General features: G+C 33.1%; 1 protein-coding gene across 1 annotated transcript; it reads right to left on the bottom strand.

The window, feature by feature from the left end:
- Nucleotides 1-1962: 1962 nt before the first annotated feature.
- LOC123657101 (ribonuclease Z, mitochondrial) lies at nucleotides 1963-13348 on the bottom strand. Its single transcript, XM_045592688.1, has 15 exons — nucleotides 12878-13348; nucleotides 12588-12774; nucleotides 12373-12494; nucleotides 11025-11215; nucleotides 10166-10251; nucleotides 9892-10057; nucleotides 9336-9471; nucleotides 7638-7875; nucleotides 6760-6911; nucleotides 6189-6407; nucleotides 5666-5808; nucleotides 4452-4627; nucleotides 4075-4270; nucleotides 3370-3602; nucleotides 1963-2515 (listed from the first exon to the last, which is right to left on the bottom strand). The coding sequence occupies exons 1-15, from the start codon at nucleotides 13141-13143 to the stop codon at nucleotides 2234-2236; spliced, it is 2793 nt and encodes a 930-aa protein (XP_045448644.1). The 5' UTR covers nucleotides 13144-13348; the 3' UTR covers nucleotides 1963-2233.
- Between the last annotated feature and the right edge of the window lie 3435 nt (nucleotides 13349-16783).

The following is a 16783-nucleotide window of genomic DNA, read 5'->3' as shown; positions in this document are numbered from 1 at the left end:
TCTAAAGTATTTATTATTCCAAATTTTAAAGATATTGTAAGTACATATATTGTTTTAAGATTTTGTCCATCTTGTTTTTCGTAGTGTTACTTCGTTCCATTAATTTCTAATTTAATTAAAGATATAGAAAATGATAGTGTACCAGTTAGTAATATTTGTAATAAAATTGTACAAAAAAAAGTACATACTATCAATCACATGGCTACAATTGGAAGAGTTTTTAAGATTTTCTTTGACATCTTTATTTATATTCGACGGTGGAGTGGCACGAGCTGTAAAATATTCAAAAATGTTAAACATACGAATTTGCAAATGCTTAAGAGCTAAACAATCGCAATTTTTTTTACATTCTAGATTTTTTACAATCCCTTTTTTACCTTAAATACGACATACTAGTATAATTAGTACAAATGTTATTTATTATTCTCTTTGATCTTTCTTGCTATGCCTGACACGGATAGATCATAGTGCGATGTTTTACAGTTTACTCTCCCGATAATGTATCTAATCTCTAATTTTGAAATAACTATTAAAATCTCTCCTAATAATTTTAAGTAATCAATTTCATATATTTGAAATTGGGTAACGTTTGTTTATTATTACTCCAAATGTCAGTATCTGAAATAAATATATAGATACATTCATACTAAGTACATAATATCGTTTTACCGTTACGAGTGGAAGCTTCGGACCTTGCAGGAGAATGAGTTGCGCTGCCACTAGATGGCGACTCTAAATTATCAAATAAAATAAATTAGGGTACAAGCAATGACTAAACACAGTAATCAGTATAATGTGACCACATTGTCCAGCTTACGTTTCGATATAAAATTTCTATTAAAAGTTTTAGTCGGTGAGCAGGATTTACTTCGACATTCGCTTGTTCTTTCCGCAGATAGGCTGCGGTTTCTTTCTTGCCTTAATCCTATAAGTATAAGAGATAATATGATAAATTCAAATACATTATAAAAACGTCTTTTTTAAACCAAATACAATAGTTCTTTTGATGAAAATTAACAAACTACTAAACAAATCTACGCTTCAGCCTGTAATATCCCACTGTTGGGCATAGGCCTCTTTCCCCGTGTAGGAGAAGGATCAGAGCTTAATCCACCACGCTGCTCCAATGCGGGCTGGCGGATATATTCCCTACTATGAGTAACGATCGCTATCAGGTGTACATGATAACAACCGGGACCGACGGCTTAACGTGCTCTCCGAGGCACGTTGGGGAGACCCACAAGGACTGCACAAACACCCAGACCATGGCAAACACCTGCATGGCCAATACAAATGTATGTCATGTGCGGGGATCGAACCCGCAACCGCCAGCGTAACCGGCACAATCCATAGCTGTGACCGTTGCGCCAACGCGGCGTCACTAAACAAATCTACACAGGCTAAAAATAATTTAACCTTGTTAAATTATTTGTATGTTACGATAATTTTAACAATTATATTTTATTTACATATAAAACAGACTATTGAAAAGTATTTTTAAAAAACTAACGGGACGCGAGACTGTCTCGGTACTGCGCAGAAGTACGTGAGCAACAAGATGGTGATCTCTTCCGCTTAGCTGTAAATTTAGGTTTAGGTTTAAAGAATTTATTCTCAAAAAGAAAACTCACATGACAACATAATAATAATAATAAATAATAAATTTAATTAATCTATATTTATACTGCTAAAAATAACCAAAATCAATAGATATTAATCTGAATATATTATTTATTTATAGGCTATAAGATATTATTAAAAAAGTAAAAGCTTAGGAGGAAAGTTGTTTTCACTTATTGCAGTATATATTACATCATCTACAATTATTCGACCCTTGTAGACTAAATTCACTGTTTTTGCAGCTTCAAGTAAATAATCTTTATATAAACCTAAGACTACATAATGACTTTGTATATAAACTATTTATGTTGCAGTGTATAACAGGGCAAAATAATAAAAGACTTTTTCTTTCAACAATAAAAAAATATATTACACTGATATTATGTGTTATACATAACTATGTAACACACTATTGATGAAATTAGCAACTTTTGCTAATAGATGATGTTGAAGATCAATTATTAAACTACTGAGAATAAAATGAGACAATATGGCTTCATCATTTCAATGACCGGATATTAATAGCTTAAAAGTATAAAAATAACAATTAATTACAATTACAACCGATATCTCATTGATGAAAAGCAAGTCTAATTCAAATTAAAACTATCAGCTAACTGCTGTTACTAGAGTCATTACTTGTAAAATCTTCACCGTTTTGTTTATCTATGACCATATTATCTATCGTTCCATTATTCTCTATGGCATCTTGTTTTTTATCTGTTGAATAATTCCGGATAGCACCGGAAGTGGGCAGATTAGGAGACAATGGCCGTTTTTCCTTTTGTCGCGCTCGTTGCGCCGCTTTTAATTCTAATTCCACACAATGTTCGGCAAACATTAGTTGTAAAGGAGCATATATGTGAGGAAGGAGTTCTAGGTCGCTCATAGTTATCTGAAAACAAATACAATAACATAGAACGTGTTTTTACATCACTACCCGAAGAGAGATTTGCTAGACACTTTTTTAGGTTGTTATTGATTGGTTTTTCTAACAAACTTAAATTTCGAACATTTTAGTATTCGAAACGACTGTTCACGTTAGAAAGTAAAACTTATCGTTTCTTGAATATAGAAACTGGACTTAAATCTCTTTCATCATTACAGCCTGTACAGTCCACTGCTGGACATAGGCCTCCACAATTTTACACCAAAAATAACGTGAACTCATGTGTTTTGCCCATAGTCACCACGCTGGGCAGGCGGGTTGGTGACCGCAGGGCTGGCTTTGTCGCACCTAAGACGCTGCTGCCCGTCTTCGGCCTGTGTATTTCAAAGCCAGCAGTCGGATGGCTATCCCGCCACCGGTCGGCTTTTTAAGTTCCATCGTGGTAGCGGAACCGTGTTATCCCTCAGTCGCCTCTTACGACACCCACGGGAAGAGAGGGGGTGGCCATATTCTTTAGTACCGTAGCCACACAGTACACACTTAAATCTCTTTTTTACTTCATAATCAGTTTATTTGATCTATGTAAAAACTAGACGTCCTAAATAATTAGCTATAACTTTATGGAAGAAAAGCATGGAAATGCTAAGTTTCGACCTTCAAAACAATCTGGTACAAAAGACAGGTGAGACAGTGGATTTCACGACTTTTAGCGCTATCTTTTGCCAAATATATGAACAATATTTTAACGGATAGCTGACACAGCTACGGAATACACCATCTGCTAATAGATGGCGATTAAACCTAATACTACTTTCCAATCAAGGGCTGAAAATCATTACGCCGCTTCGACAGCTACTAACCTGCATGTTATCAAAGGCGATTCCAACAGTGTTATTATCGTTCAATATGTGAGGATTTAGTCTCGGCAGTCTCGCGTATCTTTGACTGAAGTGAGTGAGTACAGTATACTTGGCGTTCATCTCCTTCCCGATGTCTATCGCCTGAGAAGTTGTCGAGTGCATTTTAGTACGAGCTTCGTCTGCTAAATCGTCTTCCATTGTTGCTTCATGGATCAGAAGAGTTGAATTTTTACCTAAAATGTTTAAATTATAAATATCAAATGTTCCGTTCTGTTCATTTCCTTAATAGATTGCATAGATTAAATTTCTGCTTTTGCAATAATGCTCCTTACACATTTCTCTTTCAGACATTTTTACTTCTAAGATTTTCTTTTTTCACGATAAAGAAAAACACATAAATGTATACAATGAGGTCAATGACAGAATAAGATAGAACACAGTATTTTATGTTCTCAGTGAAAAATATCTCTCATAAGCTACTTTTCAGAAGTTTCACTTCTGCCGTGTGTGAATTGCACAGACTATTTCTTCTGACGTGACACGTGATACGTGACATTTCTATCAATTCTAATTATTCCTTTTTATATGATCAAAATTTATCTCGAAGTCAAACAATTTTGCAAAAAAATTAATATTACGGAGACTGTCATTTGTTTAGACCAATTTTCAGTACAAGTAAAATCGTTAAAAGAAATAAGGCTATACCAATTTTAACAAGGTTGTCACAGGGTATGGTATCTCCGGAGTAGGTCACTTTATATTCCTGATCCACTTGTATGGCCACGCCGAAGGCATTAGGGCAGTGGTACACTGGACAGGTCCTGATACCCTGGACTCCAATACTGGCCAGAACTGCTGACGTCATCTCCGGGTTCGTGCTTTCGATTTGTTTGTCTTCCAACTACAAAAAAATTACAGACGAATTTATGAAGAAATTTAAGAACAGGCAACATTAACAATAAAGTACAGTCAACTTACTGAAATTTTGACAACTGATCATATTTTATACCTTCATATATCTCTATATGGTGTGGGCCACGTTATGGCGCTAGTTCAATAATACATTGTATATTAAGTCTTACCAAACTCTGGTTAGGTATGAGAGTGAAGTCAGCCCGTATGCTCTCAAATCGCTGGTCGTACACGGACAGCCAGCTCACGATCTGTCCGGGCGCCAGTAAGTATAACGGGGTGGGGGGTGTTGCAGAACTAACTTCTTCCAAGGCCTCACGACGCGCTTGTAGAACACCTATTAAACCTGGAGTGTAAAATTAATTTAAGGCTTTTAACCCAAAATTTAGTATGAATAAATTATTCTTTTTTTATTTATAAAACAAACGCCATTTATTATAGTATAATAAATGGCGTTTGTTTTATTTATCGAAACACATTTTTTTCTTACTATTTTTACAACTTGAAAAAGTAATTAAACAAATAAATACTGGAAACTTTGGGTTAAAGCATGTCTCCTATAAAAGGAAATGGTTGGTACTTAATCCGTAATAGGGGCATTATGAATTGTGATATATAAAATTTAATATTAGATTTATAAGTCTTATTTATCAAACTAGCTGTACCCTGCGCGCGTTGTTACGCTTTTTTTTTTTGGTCCTACCAACTCAGAAACCTTTGTGGGCTCATGCGCAACACTTTGCTGAAGATCGTGCATAGTCTATTATATTACTTAGGCGAGCCATAGCATAGTTTCACAGCTCTTTTTGTTTTAATAACTTTCAAGTGTATCAAAAATTATCAAGTTGAAGATTCTTTTATCATAAACAAGTGCTTAAAGAGCATATTCTTAAAAATGTATACATTCAGCTTGTAACATCCCACTGCTGAGCATAGGCCTCTTTCGACATTAAGGAAAAGGATTGGAGCTAATTCCACCACGCTTCTCCACTGCGGGTTGGCGGATATGTTCCCTACTATGAGTAGCGATTGCTATCAGATATTTATGATAACAACCGGGACCGACGGCTTAACGTGCTCTGCGAGGCACGATAGGGAAATCCACAAGAATAGACATCCAATTGTACAAATACAAATATCTATCCTGAGCGGGAATCGAACTGGCAAACCATCGGTTTTTAAGTCGACTATATGCACAACTACACCAGAGCGGTTGTTAAAATATGCTTGGATATATTTAATTACAATGAGAAAATAATAATTAGTAAATACAAAATGTTAATTTCTTATAACCCAAATGAACCCAAATGAACCAAATAATTTTTCATTTGTTCACCCAAATGAACCAAATAATTTGGGAAGTGAAAGATAACACGATTCTTACCAATGTGATGATCTGCATGTAAATGTGAAATATACACAGCCTTCAGTGTCCTCAGGAAGGCATTAACTCGTTTGGGTCCAAAGAAGCGAACAAGTTGCCCGAATGTGCCTTCACCGCAGTCCAGTAACATGGAACTATTTTCGCTATAAAGACCAGATAAATTTTCTTTTATACATGAAGTTTATTTGTATAGAATTATGGATAACAAAAAGTCAATAAGGGAACAAAATATTTGAAAAATAAAATAATATAATTCTTCTGACATATTAAAGATTACTTTATTTGGCAGGCTTCAAAGGCACTTCTGAATCGTCATTTTACAAATTCGATTTATTTTTCGGTTAATTAATTAATTATAAAGTAAGGCTACTAATTAATGAATTATAGTTTTGCAATGACCTTTCAGAAAAATTAAGTTTCTTCTTTATTCTTTTGCCTTTTTTTAAATACTTACATCCTTATTTATATGAGTGGCAATGGCCACAACAAATAAATGATTAATTAATTAATATTTTAAACTTACTCAATTTGGAGAACGATTGCGCTGGTATTTCTAGTCTTGCTCGGTATACAAGACCCCGTTCCGAGAAAAATGACCTTTGGGTACTCCTTTTGAACGTGGTTTTTACCGTAACGAATGTTTTCAACTATTTTCCGGAAATGTTCAAGACTTTCAACAAATCCGTCTACGTCCATCGCTTCTTGAATGTATTCTTGTATGTGGAGTTTGGGTTCTGCAGATCTGTTAGAAAGAAATGTGCAATTTTAATATAAAAAGTGCAATTTGGAAATATAAAAAAAAATTGGTTGTCTGTAAAGTTGGTTTGTTTAATGTGACAACGTCATAACAAAACATCTGCTCGGACGTATAGGCCAATCGAGTGGAAGAAGATATTCTATATACTATCACTGAGCGTAACGGGACAATGAGCGCAATGCTACAATGAGTCATCCTTTTTCGTGCATACCGCCGGCGTTCATCGATTTACTAAACGTTGTCACGTCAAAAAAATTGACGGTACGATTTAGCTGCCGACGGAGCCGAATTAGCTAGTGAGTATAAATGAAGGGTATAAATTACTATTAAGACTTACCTATCAAGTTCTTTCTTAGGCCTCAAGTGGATCATCATAAGCGTGCGTCCAGCTATGAGGTCAAGCTTCGCAGACGAATCTGTCGCGTTCAAGTCAGCGTCTCCCCCGGAACCCTCCATGTTTATAATGTTCTGGAACTGCGCGACAGCGATCTATAAAACCGTTTTACTGTTCCCAACACCGATCATGCAATACTAAACTACATATATAAGTAACTAACAACACTAAAAAGATATTTTTTATATATATATTAGTACACGTTAATAAACACACAGGCGTAAGTACATACCCAGCTGTAGAGCAAGCGTTTATCTATTGCAGATAATATTTTTACATAATTGAAGAATAGAAGTTTACCGAGAAGATTAGTAGTTTTAATTTCATTATTATTGTTAAAGGGATAAAAGCACAGAACATAACTTTACAGATTAATATATTTTAAAGAGTTTTTGCAGTTAAAAATGTACCTTTTCGTTTTATTATTTCTGTAAATGTACACAGATTAATTTGTTTACAATTCTATTATTTAAAATTTTAAAGTATAACAGATTTGTAAAATAAAAAACAATATAATAAGATCAGAATAATTATTGGAAACCAAAGATGAATAGTCTATCATTCACAATTATATATTTTATTTTTAATTTTCAAAGAAATTATTACTATAATTCTTGATGTGATGAGTTCTTATAAGCAGCCATGAAACCGTGCCAAATTAATAATATCAATATTAATACAATTTAATAATATCAATATCAATCACATTAGTAAAGCAGAAGCATCAAGTTAACCTCCAACCAATAAGACAATATTTTTAATTATATAGACCACTCATCAATAAATATATTTAAGTCAATCAATACATAAGTTACATTTACCTTGTTCTTCAATTCCTCGAGGCCCCTCAGCCGGGCCCCCTCCAGCTGGGGGCCCGGGCGGCCGGGGGCCCACAGCGCGGGTATGGACGCGTCCCTTAGTAGCGGAAACATATCTGCGTCTAGCAGGTGTAGGCGTTGTTGTGAGCGATGGACTGCCTCCGAGCCGAGACAAGCGTTCTGAGTGTTCAGGACTAAGTGGCGGGTCGATGACCCGAATTTCGATATGAAGGCGCGGTAACTGTGAGGTCATTATAAAGAATCAGCTATTATCGTTAACCGTTAAAAATATAATATAAATATAAATATCTTATAACGTACACACACAGCCGTTTGTTCCCATATTAAGAAACTTAATGCTTGTTACAGGTAACAGCCAACTGTTATAGCTTAATATTTTTTTTAATAAATATACATAGTAATAATACATACATAAATACACATATTACACTCAGACTCAGAAGGGAATCGAACCCGCAACGCGCGGAACAGAAAGCAGGGCACTACAAACTGCGCTAATGGGGCTAGTCAAAATCAAACATGTTTGAAATTCAAATGTTCTTGTGAAGACAGAATCGTTTTTTTTTTTTTTATTTAGAAAGTGGGTTTGAGAAAAAGGAATCGGAGGACTATATTCAATATAGTCAATCCATTTATCAAGACAGTTGAATGATCTGTGGTCAATTAATAAGTAATGATAGGTCTCGTCACACATCTGATCACAGTGTATAAAATATAGTTGGCTAAAGCTCACAAGCTTGTAATATTTCATGAATGATCATCACTTCAGCCTATCGCAGTCCACTGCTGGACACAGGCCTCCTCAAGTTCGCGCCAGACATTATGGCGCGAACTCATGTGTTTTGCACATAGTCACCACGCTGGGCAGGCGGGTTGGTGACCGCAGTACTGGCTTTGAAATACACAGGCCGAAGACGTGCTGCCCGTCTTCGGCCTGTGTATTTCAAAGCCAGCAGTTGGATGGTTATCCCGCCACAGGTCAGTTTTTTAAGTTCCAAGGTGGTAGTGGAACTGTGTTATCCCTTAGTCGCCTCTTACGACAGCCACGGGAAGAGAGGTGTTGGCTATATTCTTTACTGCCCTAGCCAATTTAATGAATAAAATTAACTTCAATTTAAATCAAAAAGTTCTAAATTGATAACATCATCAACATATTTGAAGTCATTTACATACGCATTGTGCTGTGTGGCTACGGCACTAAAGAATTTAGCCACCCCCTTTCTTCCCGTGGGTGTCGTAAGAGGCGACTAAGGGATAACAAGGTTCCACAACCACCTTGGAACTTAAGAAGCCGACCGATGCAATGGCGGGATAACCATCTAACTTTGGCTTTGAAATACAAAGGCCGAAGACGGGCAGCAGCGTCTTCGGTGCGACAAAGCCAGTACTGCGGTCACCAACCCGCCTGCCCAGCGTGGTGACTATGGGCAAAACACATGAGTTCACGTTATTTTTGGCGTAACTTGTGGAGGCCTATGTCCAGCAGTGGACTGTATAGGCTGTAATGATTGACATACGCATTAATAGGTATAATTTAAAAATTTGTAGTCAGGTGTCGTTCATATTTAATTGCCTGCCTACATTACAAACAACAGCTTTTGAATAATAAAAAAGAATTGATCAAAATCGGTACACTGAGTAAGGAGTTTTTTTAAACTTGGTTAATTATAAATGTCTTACGTTGGATGGTTAAAAACGTGTGGAGTTGTGTAATGCACTATAACTGCGGGAACACTCTCAGGTGGGTTAGTACCATTGTCGAAATGTGCAGCAAAGTCGTCTTCCTTCAAATACGACAAATCCGGTACTTCCAGCACTAAAAAAAAACATATATTTATCGATACTATCGCTTCAGTCTGTAATAAATAAACAGCTGGGCATAAGCCTCTTTCCCTTTGTAGGAGAGAGATCAGAGTTTAATCCACCAGATGCTCCAATGCGGGTTGGCAGATATATTCCCTGCTATGAGTAAGGATGGCTATCTGGTGTGTGTGTGTTGTATTATCATTTCTATTGGCAATTACTGTTTACATTAGGTTAGGTAGGTATTTTGATATCCTCTCTTAAATATATATTTTTAAAAATATATTCAAATTACATACAATATACTCTTTTGCAAAGGAACATTTTAAATAAAAAAATAATAGTTCTATGACTAATTTGAACAGTTTTAACTGTAAAAGCTGAAGTAACACTGGCATTATCTTATTAAAAATATAAATAATACATCATTTACCAATAAAAACTGGTCCAGGATCATCAGGTGTCTTGACGTCTTTTGACCTTACAATTTTACCGTCAGGTAAAACTACATCCTGACCACTCTTCAGCTGCCCCAACATAGGCCCTGGTTTGACACCCAATTCTACACATTTCTCTAGAATGAGGGTACCAAGACGTTTCTGCAAATATAAGGCATACCAATATAAATAATATATATACTTTTTCACTTAATTAAAATTCATATCTATTAATTTATAGACAACATAAAAAACTAGTCCTGAACTGACCTTTAATGTGCAAATGTACGCCACAGTACAATGACTATGATTTTGAAGTTCATTCAAAACTTTTTCATTCTTTACCTTAAGAGGATCTAAAATAAAAAATACAATATCCATTAATCAAAAATGACTGACAATAATAAGTTGACCCCACATCAACTATGGATTTAATTTGTGCAATGACAAAATAATAATAAATAAATATAACATACACACATGGTCATCTGTTCCTATGATAAGCAACTTAATGCTTGTGTTACAAGTAACATCCGACTGTTAGAAATATTTTTTTATAATAAATAAGTGGATATTACTAAAAAAAATTGGTTATCTGTAGTTTGTTTAACGTGACAACGTTATATAACAAAACATCTCCTCGGACGATAGGCCAATCGAGTGGGAGAGATAGATGCGCTGGAAGCGTACAATTAGCGTGACGGGACAATAAGCGTAACGCTACAATGAGCGTATCGCTACGATGAACGTAACGCGACAATGAGTTATCGTTTTTTGTGCACGCAGCTGGCATTCATCATATTTTTGACGTTATCACATCAAAAATTGTTACAAAAAAAAAAATAACACAAACACTAAGCATTTTACAAAAGAAATAATCCTTTTTCAAAAGGTAATATATTGTTGATGCATCATATCATTTGAATATGATGCATCATATCATTTGAATATGATTCATCAATCATGATGATGCATCATCAATGATTTATTGTTATATTTCTTTTTTATATTTTCAGCTGGACAAAACAGTGCTCAGTCCAGTAGAGAAAATGTGTGCTCCACTCATGTTTTTACATTTAATCCTATGTCAAAAATAAATGATTTTAGTATTTAATATAACACCATGTACCTTTGCTAGGAACCTTGTGTTTTGTTTTAGATTGTTTATTCTTATGCTCCTGTGGGTTTTTAGGTTCTCTCCCATAATAGTCAGTATCGTCATGAATAAATTCCTCAAATTCACTGTCCGGAGAACCATCAAGCTTTGGTCTCTTAGCAATAGGTGTTGAATCCGTTTTGAAAATTTTATCCTGTTGTCCCCTGAGAATACAAACAACATGATCATTAATTAGTAGATATTACAAACATTTTAATACATTTTATTTAAGATAAATATACTGGATCATCAATATGTAGCTATTTAAGTCAGGTTTCAAATAATTCTCGTTAATCTCTACTAATATTAACAAATATTATAACATAATTCAACTGTTTTTAAGGTAGGCAATTTAATTTTTGTTTTTGGTAACAGTCAGCTGATGTAGATATACATATTCTTTTTGTAATAAATATGCACATAAATAATACATAGATAATTAAATATATATAAATGAACAGTTACTATAATGCAGTATAATAAAGTTTCAGTATTTAAAAAACATTATAGTAATAAATAAAGACAGATATACAAAACACAAGTGTTATACTATACAATAATACCCCGACTTACGCTACCTCGACTTACGCGAATTCGGAGTTACGCGATTTACTTTTCTCGTCTATTCGTTTTTTGTTTGACTCCCCCCACCCGCATTATTATTCGTTCAGTTTACAACGGGCACAGACGTTTAGTGCGGAATCGGCGCGTAGGTACATAAGTTACGATTTTGTGTTTTTTGGGAATCGACAGTCAGATCAATTACGAAAAGTACCCTGCAAAACTCAACTTACGCGAATTCGACTTACGCAGATAGCGCTCAGTCCCACCTATCGCGTAAGTCTGGGGTATTACTGTATTTATCCTTGTATACCAAATACATTGCATAGCATTCAGCCTGTAACATCCAACTGTTGGGTCAGGTTAGCTGCTCCACTACGGGTTGGCGGATATATTCCCTACTATGAGTAACATTTGCTATCAGGTATTTATGATAACAACCGGGACCGATGGCTTATCGTGCTCTATGAGGCACAGTGAGGAGACCTACAAGAACAGACCAACCAGGTTTTTCGCAATCCTTATCCAGCCCACACCGGCAATCTTACGTAGATTGTCAGTCCAACGGGCTAGGGGACATCCCAAACAACAAAAAGAATATTTATATCAGACATCAAAATGCAAAAAAATATTTTACAAATATAAATATTCATCCATAGCAGGAATCGATGCTGCAAACGTCGGTGTTTTTGGTGACTAATTGCACCACTACACCAGATCGGTTGTTTCAAATACATATGTATTCCAATTCTATACTTACAGGAGAACATATTTCACAGTCATTACATTATCCTCAAAGTCAGTGCTGGGGCTACATTTGGCCATTGTAACGTTCATTTCTTTCATAATGACGAACCTTTTGGTTGCATTGTATAATTCATCCTAAAAAAGAAAAGTATTCAGAATTTTCATTAATGAGTAATAATAAGTAATAACACTGTTTTAAAGTTAAAAATTTGTCAGTCAATATATTACCAATCCATCAGGTCCATGTAAGGTTATATTTGGCACTCCGACATCCTGAAGTGTAAGTGACAGACCAGGAAGGCCTCCAATGTTCTTCCAAGTCTTGTTTGTAATAAAAATATGGTCCAGTCTTGATAATTTCACTTTATGCTCATGGGCAAGCCTCTGACTGCCTTCACCACAGTTAAATAAGTAACTACAATTTTAAGTTATTATTGTATAGGTACATAAAACACATATGTAAAGAAACAATTTGTAATTGTGGTGCAACAGATTTTTTTTTATATAAGTACACTTACCGTTTTTGATCAGTAAATAAATAAAGGGTATTAGGAGCTCCTCTAGCCCCAGAACCGAGCACTTGTAAGTAAACTGTACTGGGGCCATATTTTTCAGACTTTTTTGTTATTAGTTGTCTTTGACGTTGTGCGCCGGAAATTCTTTCCGAATTACCTTTTGGCATGCTGGCTAGAAATTCCAACAATTTTTTACTACTGTCCTTGGAGTAGCAACGGGTATTATTTATTCTAACTACTCTACTAACTATTGTTATTTTACCGTACATGTGTTTGGAGGTTATTTGTATTTTGCCGAGATCATAAGAGCATCCGTTAGGATGACTCAGGTTAAGCTACTATTATATTCATTTATAGATAACGTTTCAGTTTTTCAAACTATTATTAAAAACACATTTTTAGATTTAGAAGTAGTTTTCTAGCGACAGTCGTTTTTTAATGTTTTCTTCTGTTAGGTCATTTTTTTAAGTTTTGACAACTGACATTGACAACACTATTGTTTTTATGCCTCTTACACAAAATAAGCATACTACAAAATTGAAATATATATAAATTAAATGATTATAGTATACGTAATACGGTGATTTGATGACCACTTTGACATAATATAATACACAGTGTTAAAACTATTTCTGATCAGCACTTTTGTTGCATAGTTTTACTTTATGTTACCAACTCACAAAATAGAACTACATTATCGTTTGAACTGTAAACATCGAAATCGAAAATGGCGTTCTGTACAGCTGTGGGTTGCGCAATTTATATGTAAATGTGTACGAAAATCTTAATAAATTTTATATTTCTTGTACTAAAAATTATCTAGACTTTGAAAATGTTTATTGCGCGTAATTTTTATGATCTATATTGTTTAGTGCTTTAGTATTTTTTCAATAGTGTAAACCTGTCAGGGACCGTGTATTTTTTGTGTTGTGGTGATGTATTAAAATGATAAATAATGAAACGAAAAATAATACGGCTGTGCTAATAATGTAAAAATAATGGCTGTGTTATGGGTGATTTTAATTTTGGCCTCTACCGGCCTTCAATTCGTACAAGGATTGCCTGTTAACCCAGTACTGCGGGTCTACCCGCACGGTAAGTCATTTTAATAGAAAACAATGTTTTTTCACTAACAACTATTACAAATTCAACTTTCTATTCATACTTTAATTATATTCTAAACTGAATTTTTGCAGAAACTAATGTTATTTCCTAATGACTAGTAATATCATTATTAACTTTAACAAATGTGGGTAGTATATGTATAAGTAATATAAATTCTTAAATTTCTATATTTATCAATTAAATTGTATATAATTATTTCTAAAAATAATCTATTAAAGGATATATGACTAAAATAGTGAAAATTAGAATATTAGATTTGAAATTAAAACATCAAAAACATTGTTTGTGAAATAAATACATGTATTACATATAATAGAAAATAGCTCGAATTAACAAACACTTCATTATTTTTCTTTCCCAATAAAATATTTCTATACAAACAATTACTTTTGTTTGAAATATTTTTGTTTATCTTCATATTAATTAAACAACACATAAACAATTTGACAGTTATACACATCTAAAATTTGTTTCATTATTTATTAATTCCCTACCATCATATATACATATAAAACCTTTTGCGAAACACGCTGCATCTTATGGTATAAGTATTATTCTGATGGGTTCAGTAGTTTTAGCCGTATAACTAAACAAAAAAAAAACCATTTACTCATATAGATTATCAAGATTTTAAAACAAAGGTATATGTAAGTTCATCCAAATATGTATGACTTATTTATTTATTTATTTATAGAATACCAAATAAAGTATACACCATATTTTAAGTACATCATAAAATCAGTAAAAAAAATAACAGTAAAGTCTGACCATAACTTAAATTATAAGTTATAACTACATTCAACTTAAGTAACTAACAGCATACATAAATAACATACACATGGCTAGAACTTAAGATAATTTTTTACATTACAATTAGCTACAATCAAAGATTAACAAATTATTTAGTAAAAACTGTTTAACTGACAATCATGTACTTTGATAAATAAAAAATAGATTTTTTGATGTCCTAGTTTTTTATATACTGTCACATAATGAACGTAATTGGTAGAAATTTTTACCAACGTTAAAGTCTGTCTTTTTTAAAATTAACCATTCAGTCAAGTGACTGCTTTTGAAACTTTAAACAAAATTTTTAAATTATAGGTTTTAATTTAATTGAACTGAAGTTACTTAAGTCTATTTCATATAGAAAAAGTCTTGCAGTAAGATGGATTTAAGCACGTATATAATGTAAAGAAAATTGTACGCTAAATTTAAAATAAAAGTTTCAAAAGTATTAATTTGACCTCTTTGGTAGGTTCACTTCCGGGAAAACCGGGATGTCTGGCGCGAACTTGGGGAGGCCTATGTCCAGCAGTAAACTGCAATAGGCTGAACTTACTAACTGACTTACTTTTGTAGGTTAAGTGTGAGATTTTTCGAGTGTATTTTAGTGTGTGTTTTAGAGTGTATTTTTTTTTCCATTTTAATAGAATAAAGTTTACTTGGAACACAAATTCCTTTCTTATATAATTGTGTTTGCTCACATAAAAAAAACGACCAAAAAGAGAAGTATAGTGCAGTACACATATAGGGATAACTCATAAAGTACTCATTAGATCTATATCAAACTTAAACGGGACCACATGACAAGCACCAGCTTTCAATTGAAAATAGGAATCACCAAAATCCATCCACTCAGTAAAAAGTTATAACTTTTACTTCATAACCTTATAAGGTGATACACAAAATAAAAACATTTATTTATTTATTTATTTTATTTATTTATTTATTTTATTTATTTATTTTATTTATTTATTTTATTTATTTATTTATTTTATTTATTTAATCAAATTAAATTATTAAAAAAGAACCTGTTGCTTATTTTGAAGTGCGTTAAGAATATATTTTGAATATATAATACCCTTTTTAATATTACAGAAGGAACTGGTTCAGAGGGACAAGAATGGAATTCAGAAAGCAACCTGTACACATCACTGCCAGCGTTGGCATTGGTTCTCACTGTTGTAGGACTACTGTTTGGTTGCACCTGGTGCTATAGGCACAAGGATTGTAAGGTAAGGCTTTTAAAAGTTAATAATATTCTGTTACACATATAATATTTATTTCCTGTAATGCATATGTGTATGCATAATGCTATAATTTTTTCTATAAATATGTTGTTTTTAAATAGTGATATTATTACTTTTGGCTATAATAGTTTTAAAACAAATTAATTTTTTATACTAATAGATGTCGTTGGATATAGGCCATTATAAGTTATTTCAACAGCCCGAATATATAATAATTATTTATAATTAATAAAATAAATTTTGTTGCTAAACCTAATGTACAAATAATTTACATCATTTCTTGGATAATTACTCTGATTTTTTTTTTCAGTAATGCTTTAAAATAAAGTATGTTAGGTAACGGTGGAATCAAATAAAAAAAATATTTTAGTCAATTACATTTAAAAATGTCGAAAATGGAATTTATACTTATTTAAATTTCTTCGAAATATTTTTCAATAAATTTACAAATTAAGTATATTACTTAAATTTTTTTATCTAAATATTCTTCTCATGATCATCATAATACCTTTTAAAATAATTGTTATCATTTGGATGTAAATTAGTATATATATATTAAGCATTGTCGTAAAATCATTATTAAAGATATAATAAGCTCATTTTTGATTAATTATAATTAAAGATCATTTAGATTCTTGGATCTTATATTTTCTTTGAATATACTGTTTTATCATCTACATCAAAGATGATAATTAATTTGTACATAATGTTACAGTATAATATTGGCTTTGTTAGCATTTTAAATTAAATT

Source organism: Melitaea cinxia, chromosome 10 (assembly GCF_905220565.1).
Source record: "Melitaea cinxia chromosome 10, ilMelCinx1.1, whole genome shotgun sequence".
Lineage (NCBI taxonomy): Eukaryota > Metazoa > Arthropoda > Insecta > Lepidoptera > Nymphalidae > Melitaea > Melitaea cinxia.
The sequence above is the reverse complement of the archived record's forward strand: the minus strand, read 5'-3'. Positions and strand labels throughout refer to the sequence as shown.

Excerpts from the sequence above, each read along its gene's own strand:
- LOC123657101 (XM_045592688.1), bottom strand. The coding sequence starts at position 13,143 with ATGTACGGTAAAATAACAATAGTTAGTAGAGTAGTTAGAATAAATAAT. Across the intron at positions 10,252-11,024 it reads ACACAAGGTTCCTAGCAAAG|ATCCTCTTAAGGTAAAGAAT; the intron begins GTACATGGTGTT and ends TTTTTATTTTAG. Across the intron at positions 3,603-4,074 it reads TGACAACCTTGTTAAAATTG|GTAAAAATTCAACTCTTCTG; the intron begins GTATAGCCTTAT and ends TAAACATTTTAG.